Below are 20837 nucleotides of genomic sequence, written 5' to 3'. Positions count from 1 at the left end.
CTAACACAGACTCGAGAGGGTGGGTGGGTGTGTGTGTGTTGGTGTGGTGTTGAACAAATGGCAGGGCTACTGGGAGAAGGGCTGTGCTGAGGCCAACATCGAATAAACTCGTGGGCTGAAGAGAAAAGACCAGTTTGGGTCCTAATTCTTTAATCATATTTGATTAATGGCTCTGCAGCAGAGAGGAGTCATTTTTGCATTTTAAAGCTATACAATAATTAGTTCCTCTGAGGTTGAGGTTGGAGAATTCTCTTTACTTATTTCCAGCGTACAGAAGCATCTCGCATGGATGAAAGTTTCGTACAAGCAAGAGGGCTCCCCGAAATTAGGCAAAATTAGCCTTTGAAGACATTCAGTAGCCTTTGGAGTTTGTCTGAATTCCTAATTGCAGCAGAGCCACTAGAAGATGAGAGAAGTGTGTGGTGTGTGTGTGTGTGTGTGCGTGCGGTAGTGTGGGTGCATGTGCAGGTGTGCATGCATAGGCCCACTTGCATGCTTTATGTGTGTGTCTGCCCTAGATATCTTGAGCATGGTGCTAAATCTAAGGGCTAATATCCTGTGGTGGTTTGGCCCTCCAGAAAGGTGCAGACACCTCCACTAGACTTGAAAAGGAGCTGTGATTAAACCTCTCTGAACTTATTCAGCTTTAGTTGAATCTCTGATATTGTTACAGCCTGACAAGGAATGGTTTTCCTTAAGTAAAAAAAAAGCAATTTAATTTATTTCTTAATGAAATTAATTAAAGAGAAGACACTTTTTTTTCAAGGAAGTGTTCTTTCTTGCTGTGCTACTTTATAAAAATACTTTTTCTATCAACTGCCCCAATTGAGCTCCAAATCCACCAATCCAGCTTAACTCCTGATGACCCTGTTCCTAACACACACTCCGATTATTGGCTTAAATATATCAACCCTGTCATGATTATTCCCATATGGAAACCGATATTCTAATATAAAAACCTATATAAATAACCTGCATGGAAAAAGGAAGGAAATTTGTAGAGAAAGAGAAACCGACTAAAGCTGTCACCTGAATACTGATTGGTACTTTTTCATCTTTGATGTTGCAGGCTAGCCTATACAGAGGAGGGTACAGTCGCTTCACTCCCTACTAAAAGAAAGAAAAAAAGCGAGAAAAGACAGAGACATTACCCCAACAAACAAACAAAAAAAACTATCTTAAATAAAAGAGAGAAAAAGACAAACACAAAACAAGCAAACGCCCGGTCCTTGGTGGAGAGCTAAATCAAACTAAAAGCTTCCAGGTCCCCATGCTGAGCCCCTCCCCTGACACCCTCTCAAGCCGATATTTCTACAACAACCTATTTGATGTCATCATTGGTCTGCTCTTGTTTTGTATTCATTTTGTGCTTTTGGTTTTCTTTTGGAAAGTTTTATGCACATGTGCATTACCTTGATTGCTGTATATGGGTGCTGTGTCACCATAACTAATGTGAGCCTACTGCAGCACGCATGATGCATGCTCAGAGGTGTGTGTATGCAGCCGCCGTCATCTGACTAAGAATATACCGGGGCATTTTTTTTAATAATATATACACGACAAACAGGAGACATACCAGGTCTGATCAGGTTGACGCCGATCACTGATCCATTCCAATTATTTTTCTAACTTTCCATTTAACACGCAGGAATAAAGAGCTCAGTCCACACGCTGAGTAACATGCCTTGGTGATTCTTAGTTCAAAGACGGCACTGCTCTGATTGCTTTTGTTTTGGTTTTCTTTAAACGTTGGAGTGTCCTACTGTTGTGCACTTGCAGTGGAGCCTTACAAGCTGTACTATGTGGTATGACAGCATGCAAAGTAAAGGGTCATTAAGGTCAGATTTCTGTCTTGGACTCACAATGCTCACACTCTGGCCAAGTCTCCTGCAAACTGCTGGATGGTTATATGCAACTATTCTGCACAGGCAGTTATGTTTTAGGGCGACAGGTAAAGCTAGCTGGGTTGTGTTCAGGGACAAAGTCCTGTGGCGTTTCATACAAGTACAACCAAAGGTAAATAGGGAGGGGGGGTGTTAGGCTTTTCCCACCAGCATCCTGGATTTGCATCGCTTCTCATGGTAGCAGTGACATTTTTTAAAACTTCACAGGGCCAATTGCAAGTAAACGCAGACCAAATGAACCGTGTGCTCTTAGCTGCCTAAAATGACTTTACTCTGAGGGGTAGCTGTCTTTCATTACACCCTGCTTAGTAAACGGCCTTTTAACACGCTTGCAGAAAATTTGTGTAAAAAAAAAAAAAATCCACATTTTATAGGGTTCCTCCTGAAATCACAGAAGACATTATACAAGTTGTTTTTCACAGGCTGAATAGCTCTCTTAATGATTCAACTCAACTCCATGTTTAAAATTGGCAGAGTGCCCTTTTTTAAGTTGGCATTTCTAAAAGTTGGCACAGAATGTTTTGCAGTTTGTCAGATTAGAGTTCTGTCTGAAATGTTGACCTTACTTATAACGTTCAGGTTTTTTTGTGTTAGTAGCTGTGTGTCGACTCAGTTCTATGGTTTTATAGCGATATCAGAATGTTGTTCTTGGCTGCAACAACAGGAGCAATAATATAATGCAGTCCTTTGAAACATCACGACAAATTACAATTTCAGTACAGACTGTAGCTTGTAAATAGGATTTATTACAAGACTGTTGTGCTGGTTTGGTGAAATTAGTTGACTGTAAGGAAAGTGACAATTTTGATAATTAATTAATTACCGAAAATGACCAAAAGTTACTCATTTGAGTTTTTCTTTGTTTTATTGTTTATCAGATCTTTTTGTTTTTTGATTGTCAGCTGAACAAAAAAGCAGTTTGAAGTCGTCACCTCCTCATGGCCACTCTGAGACATTTTTGGACACATTTAACAGACTAACTGGGTAATCAGTGAAACAGTTTCTATTTGTCTGCAGTGTTTGTTTCCCTAAAATCTAATTGCTAAATAGTTGCATATGAACTCAATTTGCAGAAGACACGGCTGCACATTACCACTAACACACCACGGCAGATTAACTGTACACAAGGTGCACTATAACACCAAACAGTTTCCACATAAACTCACAAACACACACACTCAGTAATGACACAGCACCAAGGTGGGTGAACCCGACAGAGGGCTGTTCTGCTACGAGTCACCGGTCTCTTTTTTAAGCATTGCACAAAAATGTTTTACCTCAGGATAAGCTAACTGAAACTCACAAACTAGAATACAGTGCTATTCACTTCTCAGCAGGCAGGATAGTTTCATTTCTAACACAACCAGCAGGTTTGTCCTCTTTGCAACACAGCTTTCTACAAGAGATGATTTTTGTTGAAGCAGAGACCCTGAGAGAGGATGATAAAATAAGACTGTACTGTTCTTTATTAAAGCTACTGTATTATATATATAGACATATACTGTATAACTAATTTTACACCGCATACACACACAAGTACAGTTAGGAGACATGATGTAAATGTGTGTAGAGTGCAGCAGTGCTCGCCTCTTAGTCGACATACAGTGGTTGCGTTGGCTTCTATTACAACTTTGTGCTACGTGAGGTGGATTGAAAAAGAAAATCTCAGTGTAGCTGTTAGCTGTCAAGATTTCAGTGCAGCTATGGAAATACAACTCAAAGCTATTGCCAATAGTATTTAATTTATATGTACTCACAAAAGTGTTTGTGGTCTCAAAAAAAAAAAACCAACCTCTTGTTTGTTGCACTTTATTTGTTTTCTGCTTTTTCAAAACTTTACGAGATGTAACATATTTATAAAAGTATCATATACAGCTAGTTATGTTTAGTCAAGATGTTAAAATGATATAGAGTAATGTTGTATATCAAAAAAAAAAAAAGAAAATTAACCCATTATCTCAGTCAAAGAAAATCTTTATGTGGGTAAACAAACGTCGTTCTTCCTTTTATATGCTAGTACGTACGCAACATTTGGGGTTTTTATATGAGTCAAGATGAACTTTGAATATTATTTTTACCATTTTCAAACAGGAGAACTGGTTTGTGCATTTGTAGGAGTTTCTCGTATAAACTCTGCACCAGAGTACATGTGTGGGTGTTCAGTTAGTGACCACTATTAGAAAGCTAGACTGGAACAAAATAGATTTTTTGGTTTTCTGATCTGAATGTGTGTGCCTATGTGCTATATATAAATATATATGCATTAGAATGTGTGTGTGTGTGTGTGTGTGTTCGGGAGGAGAATGAAAGATGAGGTGAATGCAGTTTGCTAACGTACTGTAGTTAGCTAACAGATTTACGTGACTTCACTCTGAGTCCCTCTAATAACATCACAATAACTCTGACCTCAAAGATATCAGTTATAAATTAAAATAATCCAAATATTTTGCCATCTCATGTATGTCTGTACAGTGCAATGAGGTCCAACTCAACACCACCACAAACTGCAATCTCAAACATGACGGTAGAATGTATCACAGTATTAGTTATATTATTAGTTTACTGAAAAAAAAAAAATGTTAGTAAAGATAACTAGATTAGTCATCAAGCATCCATTATATACTTATTATAAATATAATATCTGTTAGTTACATAATATTAATTACTAGTTTGCACTCTACAGTTTATAATTTGTGCTCCAAACAAAATCAATTAATTACAACCACAGAAAAAAAACAAGATTATTCCTATTTAAAATTAGGAATAGTTGATCCAAATGACTCGTGATGCATACTGTTCTACTGGACTTGTTCTTAAAGTAACAGTGTGTAGGATTGTGTTTAGTGGCATCTAGTGGTGAGGACTGTAAATTGCAACCCGCTGAAACTTTTCCCAAGTGCCAAGCATGAACTCCCAGCTCAGATTACTTCAGTGTTCATTGTTCAGAAGGTTTTTACCAGGAGTCAAATTACCTTCAGAGGTCTCTTCCCCCAAGACAAAGTGCCCAAGTGATTTAAACCGGTAAAAACAATGAATAAAGCAGTTTCACAATCAGTGCTTCCCTGATGCTGTTCAGCATGTCGGAGGTGGGCTGTTAGCCTAGCACCTGCTAATGTATGCTCATTATTTTTCTCTGACAATTTAAGATCTAGACGTTTTCGAGGTTTTAACCTGGTGCCAAATTATCCACAAAGGTTTTGTCCTACCAACACAAATGGAGTTAAATCAGTTAAAATACTGAATAAAGCAGTTTCACGTTGAAAGTCAGTCCTTTGCAAACACAGTTCGGCTCGCTGCAAAGGGGGTGCTAAAAATGGGAATGGTCCTATCTGAAGCCAGCGTTTGGTTTGTCCACGCTGGGCTACTGTAGAAACATGTCAGACTCCATGGACGAGGACCCACTCCCTGTATAGATATAAACGGCTCATTCTAAGGTCACAAAAACATGATGATTGTTATTTTTTTGTGTAATTTTACACTAGAGAAACATTGTATTATATTCCATTCCTGCCAATACTGTATATCCTCCATATCCTACACACTGAACCTTTAAGCCCTTTAAAGTTGTTGGTATTTGCTTTAAGTAATTCGGCTGTATATTAAAGTATTAACATATTCAATGTCAACAATCTCATCTGCTACTCACAGATTCTACAGAGTCTGTCAGTATTTGTCACCTCCTCACTAACCTCCTAAATCAGACAGTTTACTCCCAGAAATAAAAAACAGTCGAAACTACAATTTAACTGTGCATCCTGATGTCAAAAGACCTGTTAGTCAACAGCTCAACGTAAACAGACACAATAACATGTTTGTGGATGCACGTAGTATGTTCTCATGTCATGTTATTACAGGGACAAGTTGGAGTAATGTCATGTGCAATTGCTCCTATCAGTCTGCACGGGTTTGTCTACAGTTTACAGAAAAAGTTAAAATTTAGCATTGTTTAACTGTTTCAGTGTCAGCTTATCATGGCTTAAATGTTAAAGACAAAACATGTAAATAACTCTGGTAGTCAGTACTGTAGAGGTCTGAGACGTTTAGTTCTGCTTACAGTATGTCAAAAGTAATTTAAATGTGAATTTATAAAAGAAACTATTTGATATATTTTGGTTTAGTTTGCCTTTGTTGTATTCCATAACCAGCTTAATATGCAACCAGACCTCTATTTGATCCAAACATTTGTTTGTACTTATCAATAGTAGTATTGAAATATGTTTACATATCAGCAGAAAATATTCTTTATCCATAATTTATATTTAATACAAGTATTTACTAAGCCCTGATAAGCTGGCAGGTGCATTTATTAGTCCACCTAAAAGATTTGTACAAAAGAGAACCAAGCAAAAAAGTTACAGTACTTGTAAATACATTTAAATGTATATACACACACTATATCGCAATTCTCTGAGTAACTGTTTTATATGTATTCCTATATGAAGTGGGGTTATCTGTGTATTTTCAATTCAGCTCAACTTGTTCTTGAATTGTATGTAATTTCTATAATGAGAATATATTGTCTGAAAGGTGTAAAGTAATTTTCTTTTGGATTCATTTCATAGGTACAAGTATACTATTATGACTTTTTTCTTCATTCATGAATTCTTTTTGTTGTCGATATGTGACATATAAGTAATCTCTGATTGTTTTGAGTGTCAGAATAAAGCAGTTATAAGAACATTATGTCTGCCTTCACACATGGATGTTGTTGATGCTGTTGTTGTAAGAGTTTTCCATCATAATCTGATTTTGGGTTTGTTTTTTTGTTGTTGTTTTTTTGTATGTGTGCACCTTATTTGCATTTACTCCCTTAGCCCTAGTGGTGTCGAGCCATACAGATGGTTGCAAATATATTTCTACAGTGGCCAAGAGAGCACAACCTGATATGACTCAAAGGGGCAGTTCACCCCAAAATCAAAAATACTTATATTTTCTAATACCTGTGGTGCAATTTATCATTTAGACTGTTTTGGTGTGAGTTGCAGAGTGTCAGCGATATTGGCCTCCTCTCTGATGTAATGGAACTAGATGGCACTCAGCTTGAGGTGCTCAAAGCGCCAATAAATATAGATTACACACTCAACAGCAACATCTCTTTCCAGATTTTCCAGAACTACACCAGCTAACTGTGTCACTGCGCAGAGGGAAGTGTGCATCTACTGCTAGCTCACCTAGCACCACTTAGCTACGTTACAGCTTAGCTGAGGAGGGCTCCATTAGTGTTTACATCTCATGCTGTCACAAGCACAAGCCTCTTATTCATGAGTAGATGCACGCTTCCTTCTGCGCAGTGATACGATCGGCAGGTGTAGTTTAGTAGGGAAAAAAAAGTGCCTATATGAAATTGCTCACAAGGTCTTTGGATTTTTTTGAGTAACCAGATAGTGATTTCTGTAAAGGGACATTGCTGTTGAGTTTTTCAAATGTATTTCTGAGGCACTTTGAGCGCCATCAGCTGAGTGCCATCAAGTTCCATTGGATTATATTGGAGTCAAAATGGACATCTCTACAGCTGATATCTCCCACGCTCTGCGACTCGCACCAAAGGAAAAAATGTGGATTTTTGGGATGAACTATCCCTTTAAGAAAACAAACAAAGAAAACAAATTTTTCACTTGGACAAGTCATACTCGCAAATCAAGAAATGTTCACCAATTTGACAACACCTGCACAAAGAAACTTGCTCCAAATAAATAAAGTTGAGGCAATCTCGGAACCCATTGGCTATCTATTGAAAACGATAAAGACGAGGGCCAATATTTCAGGCTGGTCCAGTGTCGCCAGCGGATATCAGGCTGGGCCTTTCTCCTCCTTGCTACAGTCAATTCAGCTAATGTCTATAAACAGATATCTGCATATGAATGCATTCCACACGGACTGTTTACCTGTTGTTCTAACATGATTGGTCGATACTACTCGGACTACAAACAGACTACAAATGTAAACCAGAACACTTCCAATACCAAAGTTTTGTCCCGTCGCCTATACAATATGCACACATATACAGGTATCCATTTATAGAGAATAAAGTTGAGGTAACCGGTCCTAGCAAGTCACAGCCTCTTGTTGACTGAAACTGAAATTAATGAGATGGTTACGTCACTCAAAACTATTTAATTAGATACTGAAATCCAAACAGACAATAGCTAACGTGAACACAATGTCAATAACAAAGTGGAAACAAAATGGCAGTCGTCATATTATCAGGTTGAAGTTGCAGTGAGTTGAACTCTCTCAGCCATCACATTTTAACAAAAAGACAAAACGTTACTAAGTGGGTCAGTTTCAAAATGTGAATGCAGAGAGCACCACAAACTGAATTCCATTCATCTCCATTGTATTGGGGATGACTGAGAGATCTGTATCTCAAAACCTACAACAATCTGCCTGTATGACTTGGTCTAAGTGAAGAAATGCATCGTTTTCTATCCTGGGTGAACCGAGCCTTTAATGGGCTCCAGTTTTAATTCCTGCAGAGACTTGTTTTAACAAACTATGACTGAAAGGAGCACATGCTCTAATACCTGAACTAACCCTTCCCTGAATCCTTCACGTCCGTGGGTGATTAATATATTTGTCTCTGCAGCCCTTCCAGTTCTAGGCTGCCTGTCAGTGAGGACTATATGTAGCTCCGGTGCTATTGTGCTTCCTCCCTGCTGAGCTATAAGACTGCGTGTGGATATTTTTGTATAGCTGTCCCTAGCGAGCGCTCAGTAAATCTGAGGTATAGGATAGATAGGGGAGGTGGTGAGGCTCAGGCCAGTTTCTCATTGAGACAGATACAAGGGGAGACAGGGTGGACGCTGATTGAGCACGCCACTTGTTTGACTGTTTGTCTCTCTGGATCGGGGGGGTGGTTAATGCACTACAAAGGCATTTCTAAATTAAAGCCTCGTCTTCTTTCATTTCTTTATTTATTTCTTTGTCAGAAGCTCCGCGGAGCTGCCGGAGATCACTCCGAATTAGCGAGCATCTGTCATGACGAGGGTCCTGGGACACTCGCCTTGCCTGCCCCCAACACCCACGCACCCCACCCCCCTCCTCTGCTTCCATCTAGCCCCATTACACTGAGATTTTCACTTTGCACTGCCAAACTGCCGATCTCCACTTGTATGATTACAGAGCACTCTGATCTTTATTCTGGGGAGAGCGGCAGCACTAGTTTTGGCAGGCAGAAGGCCTCTGCTCCCGCTGCTTTTATGTGACATTACAAGAACGGGATGAAAAGTGAATGAAGCTGTTGTCTCTCTGCTCTCAAACTTTCTGCAGTTGAGTTTTAAACGTTGTTTCCTTTCGGCTGTTCTGACTCTGTTGGTGTGTCTCAACCTTACATTGTGAACATTCCCTCCTTGTACATTACATAGATGGGAAAAATGTTGAGGCAGGAGGGCTTTGCAGAAGGCGTGTTGTTTATTCCATACATTATCCCATATGTTTACTTGTATTTTATTTTTCAAAGAGCTATTTCCTAGCCTTTACTTTCTCTTACAATATCCTCACTCCTAAAAAGTTGTTCAGAAAGGAATAAACTTGCTGCTCCACACTGACTTTTAATAAGACCTCTCATTATAAATGCCTCTCATAACATCCCATTCTGCATATTTACCAGTCTCCCCACTTTTCTCCCCCTGTTTCCAGTAAATACAAAAGGAAGAGCTGTACTCAGTATTGATGGACATCACAGATGAAAACAACGAGGAGAGGAGAACTAGCTTTAAGAAAATAACATAAGAAGAAGAAGACGAGAAGGAGTCCCTCTACTGAGGCTGGCGAGGGAAGACGGGAGGCGTACAAAGTGGCGCCGCGGCAGCGGTGTCAAACCAGCCACAAACTTGACAGACGGAGTGAGCCAGTTTCCACCAGGGACCACCTTTTTGCCGGGTAGAAAAAAGACAGAGAGAGAATGAAAAGTGTCCCGTTATTATAAAACATTTTATTTTTCTATACTTTTGTGATTTACAATGGTAAAAAGTGTGTATAAAGCAGTATATATGTACAAATCTGTTTTTATGTTTTTTGGTAAGGGAGATGAACAGTTGGCCCTTGATGCTGATTCTGTGGTATGCAGGAAGGAGGAGGGAGGAGCCCCCCCTCCTCTCTCTATGGCACACTGCTCTGTCGCCGAGGTCGTGTAAACAAAAACATAAACAGAAAGGTGGCAGGGAGAGCTCGGCATCCAGGCAGAAGCACTTTCTACGCTGTACTTCCTGTGGGTGGAGTCAAAGGTCAGCCTCCTGGTCTCACTGCTCCGCCTTCTTCCTTCCAACCCCACCCCCCAGACCTCCTTCCTTACTTCTTCCCTAACTTTTCGAGCTGGTGATGTCGATCCTTCCTCCTTGTTGCGGTGTCACTGGCCGACAGCGCCTACTGTTAGCAGCGTCCCCCGTGGATACTGTCGTGATGTCACTTTCTCCTGGCAGCACCATTGGGCATCCCCGTCCTCCCCAATGGGCAGCGTCACTGGTTTACAGCGTTGGGGAGTGGGGGGGTGAGCCACGGCGGGACGGTGAGACGGTATAAAGCCGAGCCTCCCCGGTCTGCCCCTCTCCACGCCCCAGCAGAGGTCAATGACTGAGGACTAGTTCGAGAAAAAAAACGCAGAAGTCGCCGACTTTACTCACCTGCCAGACTCCGAGCCCAAGCCTTTGTGTCACTCTGCACCGACGGACAAACTATCAGACCAACAATGATAAGGTGCGTACAACTACCAAGGATGCACGTTTCCACCTGACGAGAATAACTCATCATTGTCCATGTAACAAATTGAATTATAATCGAATAATCCCATTGTACTACATCAGCAGGTGCATAACCAAAACACAAGCCTGAGGCATATAGACTATGTCGCTAGATAAAACATTATAGAAATACAGTAGTGCCCATCCAACGGTAACAAGGAACGAGGGCTGAATTGTCAATTTTATTTTTATTTTTTTTTTTTTTTTTTTTTTTTGGGTCAATGTATTCTGAGAATATTTATTTGTGTGTTTATTTTGTTTGTTTGTTTTTTTTGCAGCACTGAAAAACTTTTAAAGAGGAAAAAAGATTTAATTTGGTGGAAAAACGAAAACCTTAATTCTTTATATCAGAAGAGTCACTGTAAACGTGTTTAAACAAGAATGTTGGTTCAGTTTTTTGAATGTACATTAATGTCTAGGGTGTCCAATAAGTATGTATTCTTTTTCTGTATATAAATATATATACATATCTATTATATGGGCTGTGGTGATGTCAGGGAGTAGAGGGGGTGGGCAGGAAAGCCTCTGGCCCCCGAACATAGATACCAGACCCCCTCCAACTAAATATGTCCCTGATATTTACTGTAACATGTGATCATGTGTTATATGATTGAAAGTGTGATGGTGATAGTGTGAACTGATCTCCCCCGAATCCCCCCTTTACCACACAAACAAACACAAACACACACACCCTGTGCAGATACTCACAGATTGACGACACATGCAGTACTACACACAATACTACATTTTGCCCCATTGAATGCAAAACATCACATCCTACTTTTACCCGACAGACACTTCAGGAAAAGAATCACATCTGCAGTAATTTCAGCCCTTCATTGGAGCTGGGAAGACTTGCTAATTAGCGTAAGGTGTTGTGGGTGTCAGATAAAAAAGTTTATGAATATTGATTTTTCTTTTCTTACTTGAACCAAAGTATGATTTGAACACACAGTCTCAGTGCTCTTTGATCAGGAGACAGCGAGACTCTGTGATGACAGCGGAGCCCGGATGTGTATTGACGTGACCCAGATTTCATTCGCTCATCACTGCTGAGGAAGAGCTCGCTCTTCTGCTAATATAAGGAGCCCGCTGATCAAGCGCAGCTCGCAGCTTCCTGCAGCAGCCTCGGTTTATGAACTGCTGTTCTCATGCTGACCCTGGTGGGCAGGCGCTTTTATTGCATATTGGAAATAACCTGCTGGCCCTGAAAAGAAACTTTTTCTTTCTTTTTTTCTTTTTCTTATATTTTTTATCAGAGGCGAGCAGGTTCGGGTGAAGCACAACTTTGTTTGAGAGTTCAGGGTACACTACTTAGTTGGTAGTGGTTTTCTGTGAATTGTTCCAAGAAGGTAACACTAGGTTAAGCTCCTGACTTCCTGTACAAAACTACAGTATGTACTGTTAATATCCTGTACAGTAAATCTCACCTCACACTTCTTGATTAACTTCATCTTATTTCAGGTTAAAAAAAGAAACTTGTTCTGAATCAGGGCTCCTACCCACGCGACCTCTGTTCATCTGTAGACAGCTTCTCATATATTACAAAGAGTATCTATATCATGGCAACTAACTGTTGTGAAGTCTAATTGGGGTAAAGTCGGTCATTTGTTCTCCCATGCAGCGATCATATGCAGGCTTAGCATTTTTATACCTGTAGGTTTGTTTCTGAGAGTCACATGATTCATCTGGCCTACTTACAGCGCTACAGACTTGTGGTGGGTCAGAGACGACTCGGGAGCAGGTTGGAGTTTTACTTTGACGGGAACTTCCTGGGAGGCAAAAATCAGCTTAATGGTGGAGTTAACTGACAGAGATAAAGAACCAAAGCTTTCATTTTCTATTTTTGGCTTACTAGCATTACAGTTGGTCACGTGATCTGATTTTTTGTCCACTGAATGATCTATGCACTTTGCAACAAAAACAGATATGATGTCACATGTTAATACACCACTGTTATCTATTACTCTAGGATGTTAATAGAAAATAATATCTTAGGCGATGGCACTATATTTTCATTGTCAACAAAACCCATGAAAACACCTAAACCAGCAATGTGTCAGTCTGTCTCTCAGTACTTGCTGACTTCCTGTCTCTGGCGCTCAGCTCTGCAGTTGTGGAGCAGTTGTTATGGGGACAAAAAAAGAAAAGGAAAAAAAAAGAAAAGAGCGTTAGCTCCTGTTCTAGTAGCTTTCATTGCATTACTGTATGAAATAAAGATAACTCAATTATTGTGTTAGCATTCAACAACTACAGCTCCCATGAGGCTTACACCCCTTGCTCCCACCACTTAGCCTTTACTCCTCCATATTGCATGTTCAGGTGTAAGGGCAGGTCTCCCGACTGTTGATGGAATGGAGAAGGGCGAAGTGTTGGGGCAACATGGCCCTCCAAATGGATGTTTTTCAGAGGCAAACGCCAAACTGAGTGTTGTGAGAAATCATCAGCAAGATGGCTGTCGGAACAAAAGAAACCTACAACTGTATTTTCTTCAGTAGTAAAGATTTAAATATCACAATAACAATCATATTATTTAAGCTTAATGTTGGTGCTTCTTTTAATAACAAGCATAACAAAAAAAGTAGTGTGGTCGCTAACTAACTAGCTAGCTAACGTTACATTGTTATTACTGATTTGTGCATGACAGTCCCACATGTTGACATATTCCCGTGTCACATTCCACCCTCCTTTTGATGGCATATTGTGTACAAAATGTAACTTATGTCCAGCGGCAATGTTGCTCCAGTTGTTACTGATTTTTTTTGTGAGCAATTTATAGCAGAAAACTGAAGTTGTATACGAATCACAAGCGTCCATGCTTTTGTCTCCATCACATAGCAAATGTCATTGTAATAATACCATTATTGCCATAGTCGCGTCTACTCACACAAGTGCCATCGATGACAACTCACGACGAATCACGGTCTTAGAGGGTTGTCCCTTTCGATGAGGAAGATTTCAACCACTACCCCTTGTGACTCTGTTCTGAAGGGGCAAAGTGGAGGGGTAGAAGTAAAATATGGGATTGGGCCTTTGATAGTGTTTCTCTGACCTCATGGGAGTTGTAGTTGAATGCTGACAAAATAATCTTTAAGATCACACCAGAGATTTCATTGCCTTAGAATTTTCTGTGGGTTTGTGACAATGTGCAATCTGTTTCACATCATATTTTGATCCGTCTTCAATATGAAAAAAAGATATTTACTAGTGGGATATTATTGTATCTAATCAAACTATTTAGTCTGGCTGGTCTTCCATGTTAGTAGCCGTATTTATTAAATCAGTGGTCAGGTATGGATTTTATTTTTAGATGTATTTTTTTTCCTCTCTTACTGAACTGTGGTTGTTTGTCTCTGCTTGTTGAAACACATTTTTAACTTAACTAGTGAGTTTATTTCTGCGTCCAGAGAAGTTCTGCCTTTACAAACATGTTGGTTTCTCTAAAGCTCCAGCCTGCACCTCAGCGGGGGGCGGGGTTAAAGTGACCCTCCCTTCCTTCCTTGCTTCCTTCCTCCCTTCCTTCCTTCCTTCCTTCCCTCCTTCAGATGCCTTCTGTATAATGACCTGGTCCTGATCTTCCTGAGCACAACTGCTTGAGCTGTGACACTTGCAGGATGTCCCCTCTTAGCCTCCCCCCCGCCTCCCCCTGACCCCGGCAGACCCGCCCCATGCGACACCCTCCTCCCACCACCCCTAGCCTTCTAGTATGTGAGTCGACTGGCCCCTTTTGTATTCCTGGTGTTCTGTACATAATAACCCTCACCCCTCCTTACCTGTCCCCTCCTCCCCCAGCTGTCCTTTCAGGGGGGAAAAGAAAAAAAAAAAAAGACGACTACATCCTCTGACTCCCCGAAATCTTGTATTTTGTTCTAATAATGACAAAATTTATTTATAAGGATTTTTTAAAATCTATCTCTTTCTCCTTTTTGTAAATGTTCCAGTTAAATAAAGTTTAAAAATGTTAAAAAATTAAATGGATATATTGAAAGGTTAAAAAAAATGTCTCTAGAAGTCCCTGCCCCCTCCTCTGGCTCTGTACTCTGAACTTTGTGTTTTTGTTTTTTCTCTTTCTGTATGCTTCTCTTTATGTGCTTCAGATGAAGAGTTCTATTTATTATGACATTAACGTTATTATAATTATGACTAATTATTAATATTATCATCATCCTCATCATCCTCATTATTATCATTAATAAACTTGTCTACTTCAGCTGCGGTGTCTCGGCGCTGTTTTGTGGTGAGTGATGAGTTACTGCGTGCTTGGGGCGGACTGGGACTTGCGGTAAGACTACAAATCCCATGACACAACATCACTGCAACACCATGTGAGATGAGCCAGGTGGAACGGGGTGGGGTGACACTCCCAGACCCATTTGTCTTATGCCAAACCCCCTCCGGGTTTACAAGATGGAGAGCACCTGTCTGTCGCCGAGGCCGCCATTTACCCAACGAGAGAGAAGACAAAGTCAGACTGAAGCCTGCGAGAGGAAAAATATAGACGCACGCCTTCAGGGGGAAGGAGGAGAGGCAAAAACACACAAATGTAAATACTTCAAAAGATCAGTGCCTCTCCATCATTGTTGACTTTGTTTAATCCTTTGAGCCTCTACAAACAATGGGAGATGAGATTTTTTTTTGTCTGTGACAAAAAATAAGGAAGAGAAAGAAAAATTGACAATCCAAAAACCACTGTTGTTATTTGTGTCACTGCTGTTCCACATCAAAATGTGAACAATGTGGTCTGTGCAATGGGTAAATGTGCTATGCATCATTTTTAAATTTTGTTTGTTAGCCCAAGGCCTCAAATGAAACCCCTTTAATCAGACGTTTACTTCTTTCATCATTTAAATTGAGTGATCAAAATCAGGGTTAAAAGGAACAGTGCTAATTTTCAGTCTGTGAAAGTGTCTAAATACACTCCTCAGTAAGTACTTTTAATTTTTTCCAGCTGAGAATGAACAAATAATTTTGCATGAAGCTCATCTGACAGTCCAGGCTTTGTGATTTCTGTTGTGTGCCACAGTAAGGAATCACCTGGCGCAATCTTGGCACATATGAAGGGTCCAGCGCGTCCCCATTCCATACTACATATTAACGCTACTTTCTACTGATGCTCCTGTTTATCTGAGGTTCTCAAAGTTGTAATAACTGAGTGCAAATTTAGGGAGCCTGCATATGATTGCGGGCCACACAGGAAAAGTGCCCAGTTGTCCACCGAAATTGCTAAGGTTAGCTAACAGCACTAGCATTAATTACAGATTGTAATTCTGTTGACACTCACAAGGTGCCAGTAGTTGCCATGTGACCAGTAGCTTTCTTCTTCTTCTTTCTTTTAAATTATTATTTAAACAACTTGCAGGTATGACATCGACCAATAACTGCTGTCAATATCACAACACTTGTACATATTAGGGCAATAAAAGTCAACAGAATAAATAAAATAACTGTTTGACCTTCTCGTAATAAATGCGTACATCATGTAATACAGCCCTACTATTATGACAAAGACAGTAACAGATACAGAGAACTAACATAAAATATACACCTGCACCTTTTGATTGCTTTTTAACCCTGACCTACCCCTGCCCAGTGGGTCTTTCTCTAAATTACACTATACATGTAGAAAATTTCTTAAACGTGCATTAGAGAGTAGAAATATATGCAAATTGTGAAGAAAAATTCATAACATATTCCTGGCTAAGTTAAGTGCCTCCTTTCTAGCATCAAGTATAACCCTGACCTGCCCCATCGATCCTAACAACAGGGAGCTTCACAGATAGAAATCTCTAATGGAGCGTAATTCCACTGTTGAATAGAAACCAGTTTTCGATGCAGTAGCCATGGCGTATTAAATGTAAGATACACTGTACAATGACTTTTTTGAGACATACTTTTTTTTTTACAGTATAATGATTTATGACATACTATAATATGACATTTTATGGCATACAATACTATAGCTTTTTTGAGACATACTATATTACAGTATGACTTCTACAACATACTAAACTACGACCTTTTAAGATATAATACACCTACAACAATAAAACTTTTTCAGGCATACTATGACATTACTTTCTCATGATATACCATATATATTATGACTTTTATTTGACATACTAAGACATTTTTTATGATATTTTAATGTCATACTCAACTAATTTTAAGATACTGTACAATGACTTTGTATGATAAACGATGCTATGACCTCTTTGTGGCATACTATACTATGACTTTTTATGCCATACTATACAACTACGTTTTTATGATATACTATGATATGTTTTGTTTTCCTCTTTGATATATTATATTATGAATTTTCTCTGGCATACTACTCTCTTTTTTTGCTCTTTTTAAGGCATACTTTACTACGACTCTTGCAAAATATAATACACTATAAATTTTTTCTGACATTTGTATGACATACTCTACTTGGGCATTTCTGATACACTATACTATGACTTTTTTATGTCATACTTTATTTTACTTTTTATGATACATTTTAGAATGTTTTCTCTATACTATACTATGACTTTTTTATTCTATACTACACTATACTATGACCTTTTATACTATACTATACTATACTATACTATACTATACTATACTATGGCTTTTTATACTGTACTATACTATGACTTTTTATACTATACCACACTATACTATGACCTTTTATACTATACTATACTATACTATACTATGGCTTTTTATACTGTACTATACTATGACTTTTTATACTATACCACACTATACTATGACTTTTTATACTATACTACACTATACCATGACTTTTTTATACCATACTATACTATGACCTGTTATACTATACTACACTACACTATACTATGACTTTTTATATTATACTACACTATACTGTGACTTTTTTATACTATACTACACTATGACTTTTTATTCTATACTACACTATACTATGACCTTTTATACTATACTATACTATACTATGACTTTTTATACTATACCACACTATACTATGACTTTTTATACTATACTACACTATACCATGACTTTTTTATACCATACTATACTATGACCTTTTATACTATACTACACTACACTATACTATGACTTTTTATATTATACTACACTATACTGTGACTTTTTTATACTATACTACACTATGACTTTTTATACTATACTACACTATACTATGACTTTTTATACTATACAACACTATATGACTTTTTTATACTATACTACACTATGACTTTTTTTGTACTATACTACACTATATTATGACTTTTTATACTATTCTACACTATACTATGCCTTTTTATACTATACTTCTCTATGCTATGGCTTTTTTTACTATATTACACTACACTATGACTTTTTATACTATACTACACTTTACTATGACTTTTTATACTTTACTGTACTATGACTTTTTATACTATAATACACTATACTATGACTTTTTATATTATACTACACTGACTTTTTTATACTATATTACTCTATATTATGACTTCTTTATACTATTCTACGACTTTTTATACTAAACTACACAATGATTTTTTATACTATACTACACTGACTTTTTTATACTATACTACACTATACTATGACTTTTTTACTATTCTATGACTTTTTATACTAAACTACACTATACTAAGACTTTTTATACTATACTACACTATACTATGACTCTTTATACTATACTGCTATACTATACTATGCTGTATTATACTATAACTTTTTTTATAGCATACTATACTATACTATGCTTATACTGTGACGTTTTTTTATAGCATACTATACTTACCATGACTTTTTTAAAACATACTTTACTTTAACTTTTTGTAGCATACTATACTATGACTTTTTTATAGCATACTATATAACTTTTTTAAACATACTTTACTTTAACTTTTTATAGCATACTATACTATGACTTCTTTAATTATATTCTTCATTATGACTTTTATAGCATACTAAACTATTTCTTTTTATGGAATACTTTAAAATGATTTTTTGTGGCATACTTTATTATGACTTTTTTTAAAAAATAAACTGTACTATGACTTTTTTCATGGCATATTATACTATAACATTTTTTTTTATGACAAACCATGCCAGGGGTTCTCAAAGATTGAAGACAGAGGGCTCTAGTTTCACAGACCGGGCAAGGCGGCGGCGCAGCAAACCTGCGCTTCGCCAACTGGGTGTGGCAAGGCGGATTTTGCAAGTTTGGCACACCGTGCGCCTGGCGCAGCCACTCCTCTTTCCCACCTCTGTCCCTCCTACCGGCGCAAGTCGGAAAGAGGGAGGAGAGAAGGCGTGGAGTGGGTTTTACACACATCACACCAATCAAATGAGCCCCTCTCCTCGCCCTTAAATGCGCCGCACGAAGGCGTAATGAGAGTTTACTCAATTCGCCATGGCAGAAGAGAGCAGCAGCATCAGACGGCCAAACTTCTCCCAGGAGAAAACTAATGTTTTGGTCCGGGAGGTCCAAGCTCGCAGTGTCCGAATATACGAAACTGCGAGCAGACCTCCACGGGCTGATGATGCAAAGGTAGCCTGGGAGGAGGTCACCACAACTGTAAATCAATGTTGCGTTTCTCTCGTGCGCACGCGCGCTCTCTCTTTCTCTCTCGCAGTCTCACTCGGTTTCTTTTCTTTTGGCTTTTCTAAGATGACAGATGCTGAATATATACTCCCTATCTGATGCTGTGGCTGTTTGTGGTTGGCTGAGAGGGATGTGAACTCATTAGTTTTGTTAATCAGATCAGGTTGGGTTTCCATTACGCGTGCCAAACGTGCCAAACGGTGCCAATCCCCTTTGATCTGACATCAGATGTGACGGGACAGTCGATATAGAGATACATCTATGTGCTGATTGCAGATAGTTGCATTGAATAGTGGTTTTTGGGGTATTTATTGCATTATTAATGTGCCTGACATTCTGGAAACCTGCCTGTGAGGTTTTGGTGACGTGTGCGTACTGTCCGCTGGTCAGCCAAACTTCGGCTTACACCGGCTGCGCTCCCCCTGCGCTGACAGTATACCTGGTTTCAGCTGGCGAGCTTTTAGCGCACCTTCGGCGAAGCCTTTTGGCACGAAACTGTCACTGCGTCAAGCTGGATCTGTCGATACCTCCCACTGCTGCACCGCCACACCCATCTCAGCGCACCTCGGTCTGCCAAACTACCAAACTGAGCGCGCCTCGGGTTGCGCTGTTCGAAACTAGCTCTGCGCGGGGTTCGTCACCCTGCGCTACTCTGCGAAACTAGAGCCCTGAGTGCTAATCGAGGGACTAAGCACACGATTGAGGGCTCCACAAGAAAGAGTGCACACATATAAGAAAATATATTTTCAATTTCACTTCCACATTAAACCGCCAAGTTGTCCACTGAAATCACAAACCTCAGCTATCAGTTACACTTGCAAGTAGATGCTAGATGCCTTGCAGCTAGTTACTTTCTATAAGTTGTCCTTTCTTACCTGACAGATGCTTGTTGGGGGGCGCACAGTTTGACACACTAGCCAAGGAGTGTAGGAAATGTAAGCCATTGAAAGTCAAAGTATTAAAATGTACTGCAGATGATTAAAATATAATGCATGCATTTCATTTCATGTTCAGGGGTCACACTTTGAGACCACAGTCTAAATTGTTCCAGATTCTAAGAAGCCATTTTCCTATTTGTATTCTGACTGCAGCTGGAGAACTGCAAATAATATATTAATGTTTGGATCACATGTAAATGAACGACTATGTCATATACTGCTCTGTGTATTTACTTTGGCATGACACTGACGTGTAATGAAGGCAATGAAGAGATGCAAAGGAAACATGCAGAGATGGAAAAGGGGTAGAAAATTCCAGAACATCTGACTCCAAAGTATGTGTATTCAACGGTGAAGTGTTTGACCACATAGCAACAATTATCTAAGAAAGTTTTGCAGCAAGCAGCAACGTTTGTGTTTGACCAGTGAGCAAAGGTTTCTAACTTGAGTGTAGTCCCTGGTTCCTCCAGCAGACACACAAGTAAAGTTCCTGAGCTCCTAGAAAAGGTCCCCTAGTGAGTAACTAACATAATAATGGTATACTTTTGTTAGTACACAAAAAAACACGTAAACAGAAAACATGTTTTGGAGAAAACTAAGTTAATAGACAATAATTATAAAGAGCCATCTGCAGCAGTTTGAAATCCAAAATTCAATACTGTATACT

The 20837-nt window shown here is 39.0% G+C and overlaps 1 protein-coding gene and 1 long non-coding RNA gene across 13 annotated transcripts in view; one reads left to right on the top strand and one right to left on the bottom strand.

The window, feature by feature from the left end:
- The window catches only part of LOC117268171 (RNA binding protein fox-1 homolog 3-like), a 462203-nt gene extending 449395 nt beyond the window's left edge, over positions 1-12808 (top strand). For 7 of the 11 annotated variants that reach the window (XM_033644391.2, XM_033644386.2, XM_078161646.1 and 4 more), the window contains one exon: positions 1070-9627. In XM_033644391.2, coding sequence (XP_033500282.1) covers positions 1070-1114 — 45 coding nt within the window. In that variant the 3' untranslated portion in view covers positions 1115-9627. Of the gene's footprint in view, positions 1-1069 lie in introns of all 11 variants that reach the window. The other 4 variants (XM_033644388.2, XM_078161644.1, XM_078161643.1 and 1 more) reach the window with 1 other exon arrangement.
- LOC117268173 (uncharacterized) overlaps positions 1-20837 on the bottom strand; it is a 168254-nt gene that overhangs the window by 10335 nt on the left and 137082 nt on the right. The window contains exon 4 of one of the 2 annotated variants that reach the window (XR_004502627.2): positions 9642-9774. The exons of the other annotated variant lie outside the window; for it this stretch is intronic. This is a non-coding gene — a long non-coding RNA (uncharacterized LOC117268173). Of the gene's footprint in view, positions 1-9641; positions 9775-20837 lie in introns of those variants that run through there. 2 annotated transcript variants of the gene reach the window in all.

The sequence above is a fragment of the Epinephelus lanceolatus genome, chromosome 18 (assembly GCF_041903045.1).
Source record: "Epinephelus lanceolatus isolate andai-2023 chromosome 18, ASM4190304v1, whole genome shotgun sequence".
NCBI lineage: Eukaryota > Metazoa > Chordata > Actinopteri > Perciformes > Serranidae > Epinephelus > Epinephelus lanceolatus.
The sequence above is the reverse complement of the archived record's forward strand: the minus strand, read 5'-3'. Positions and strand labels throughout refer to the sequence as shown.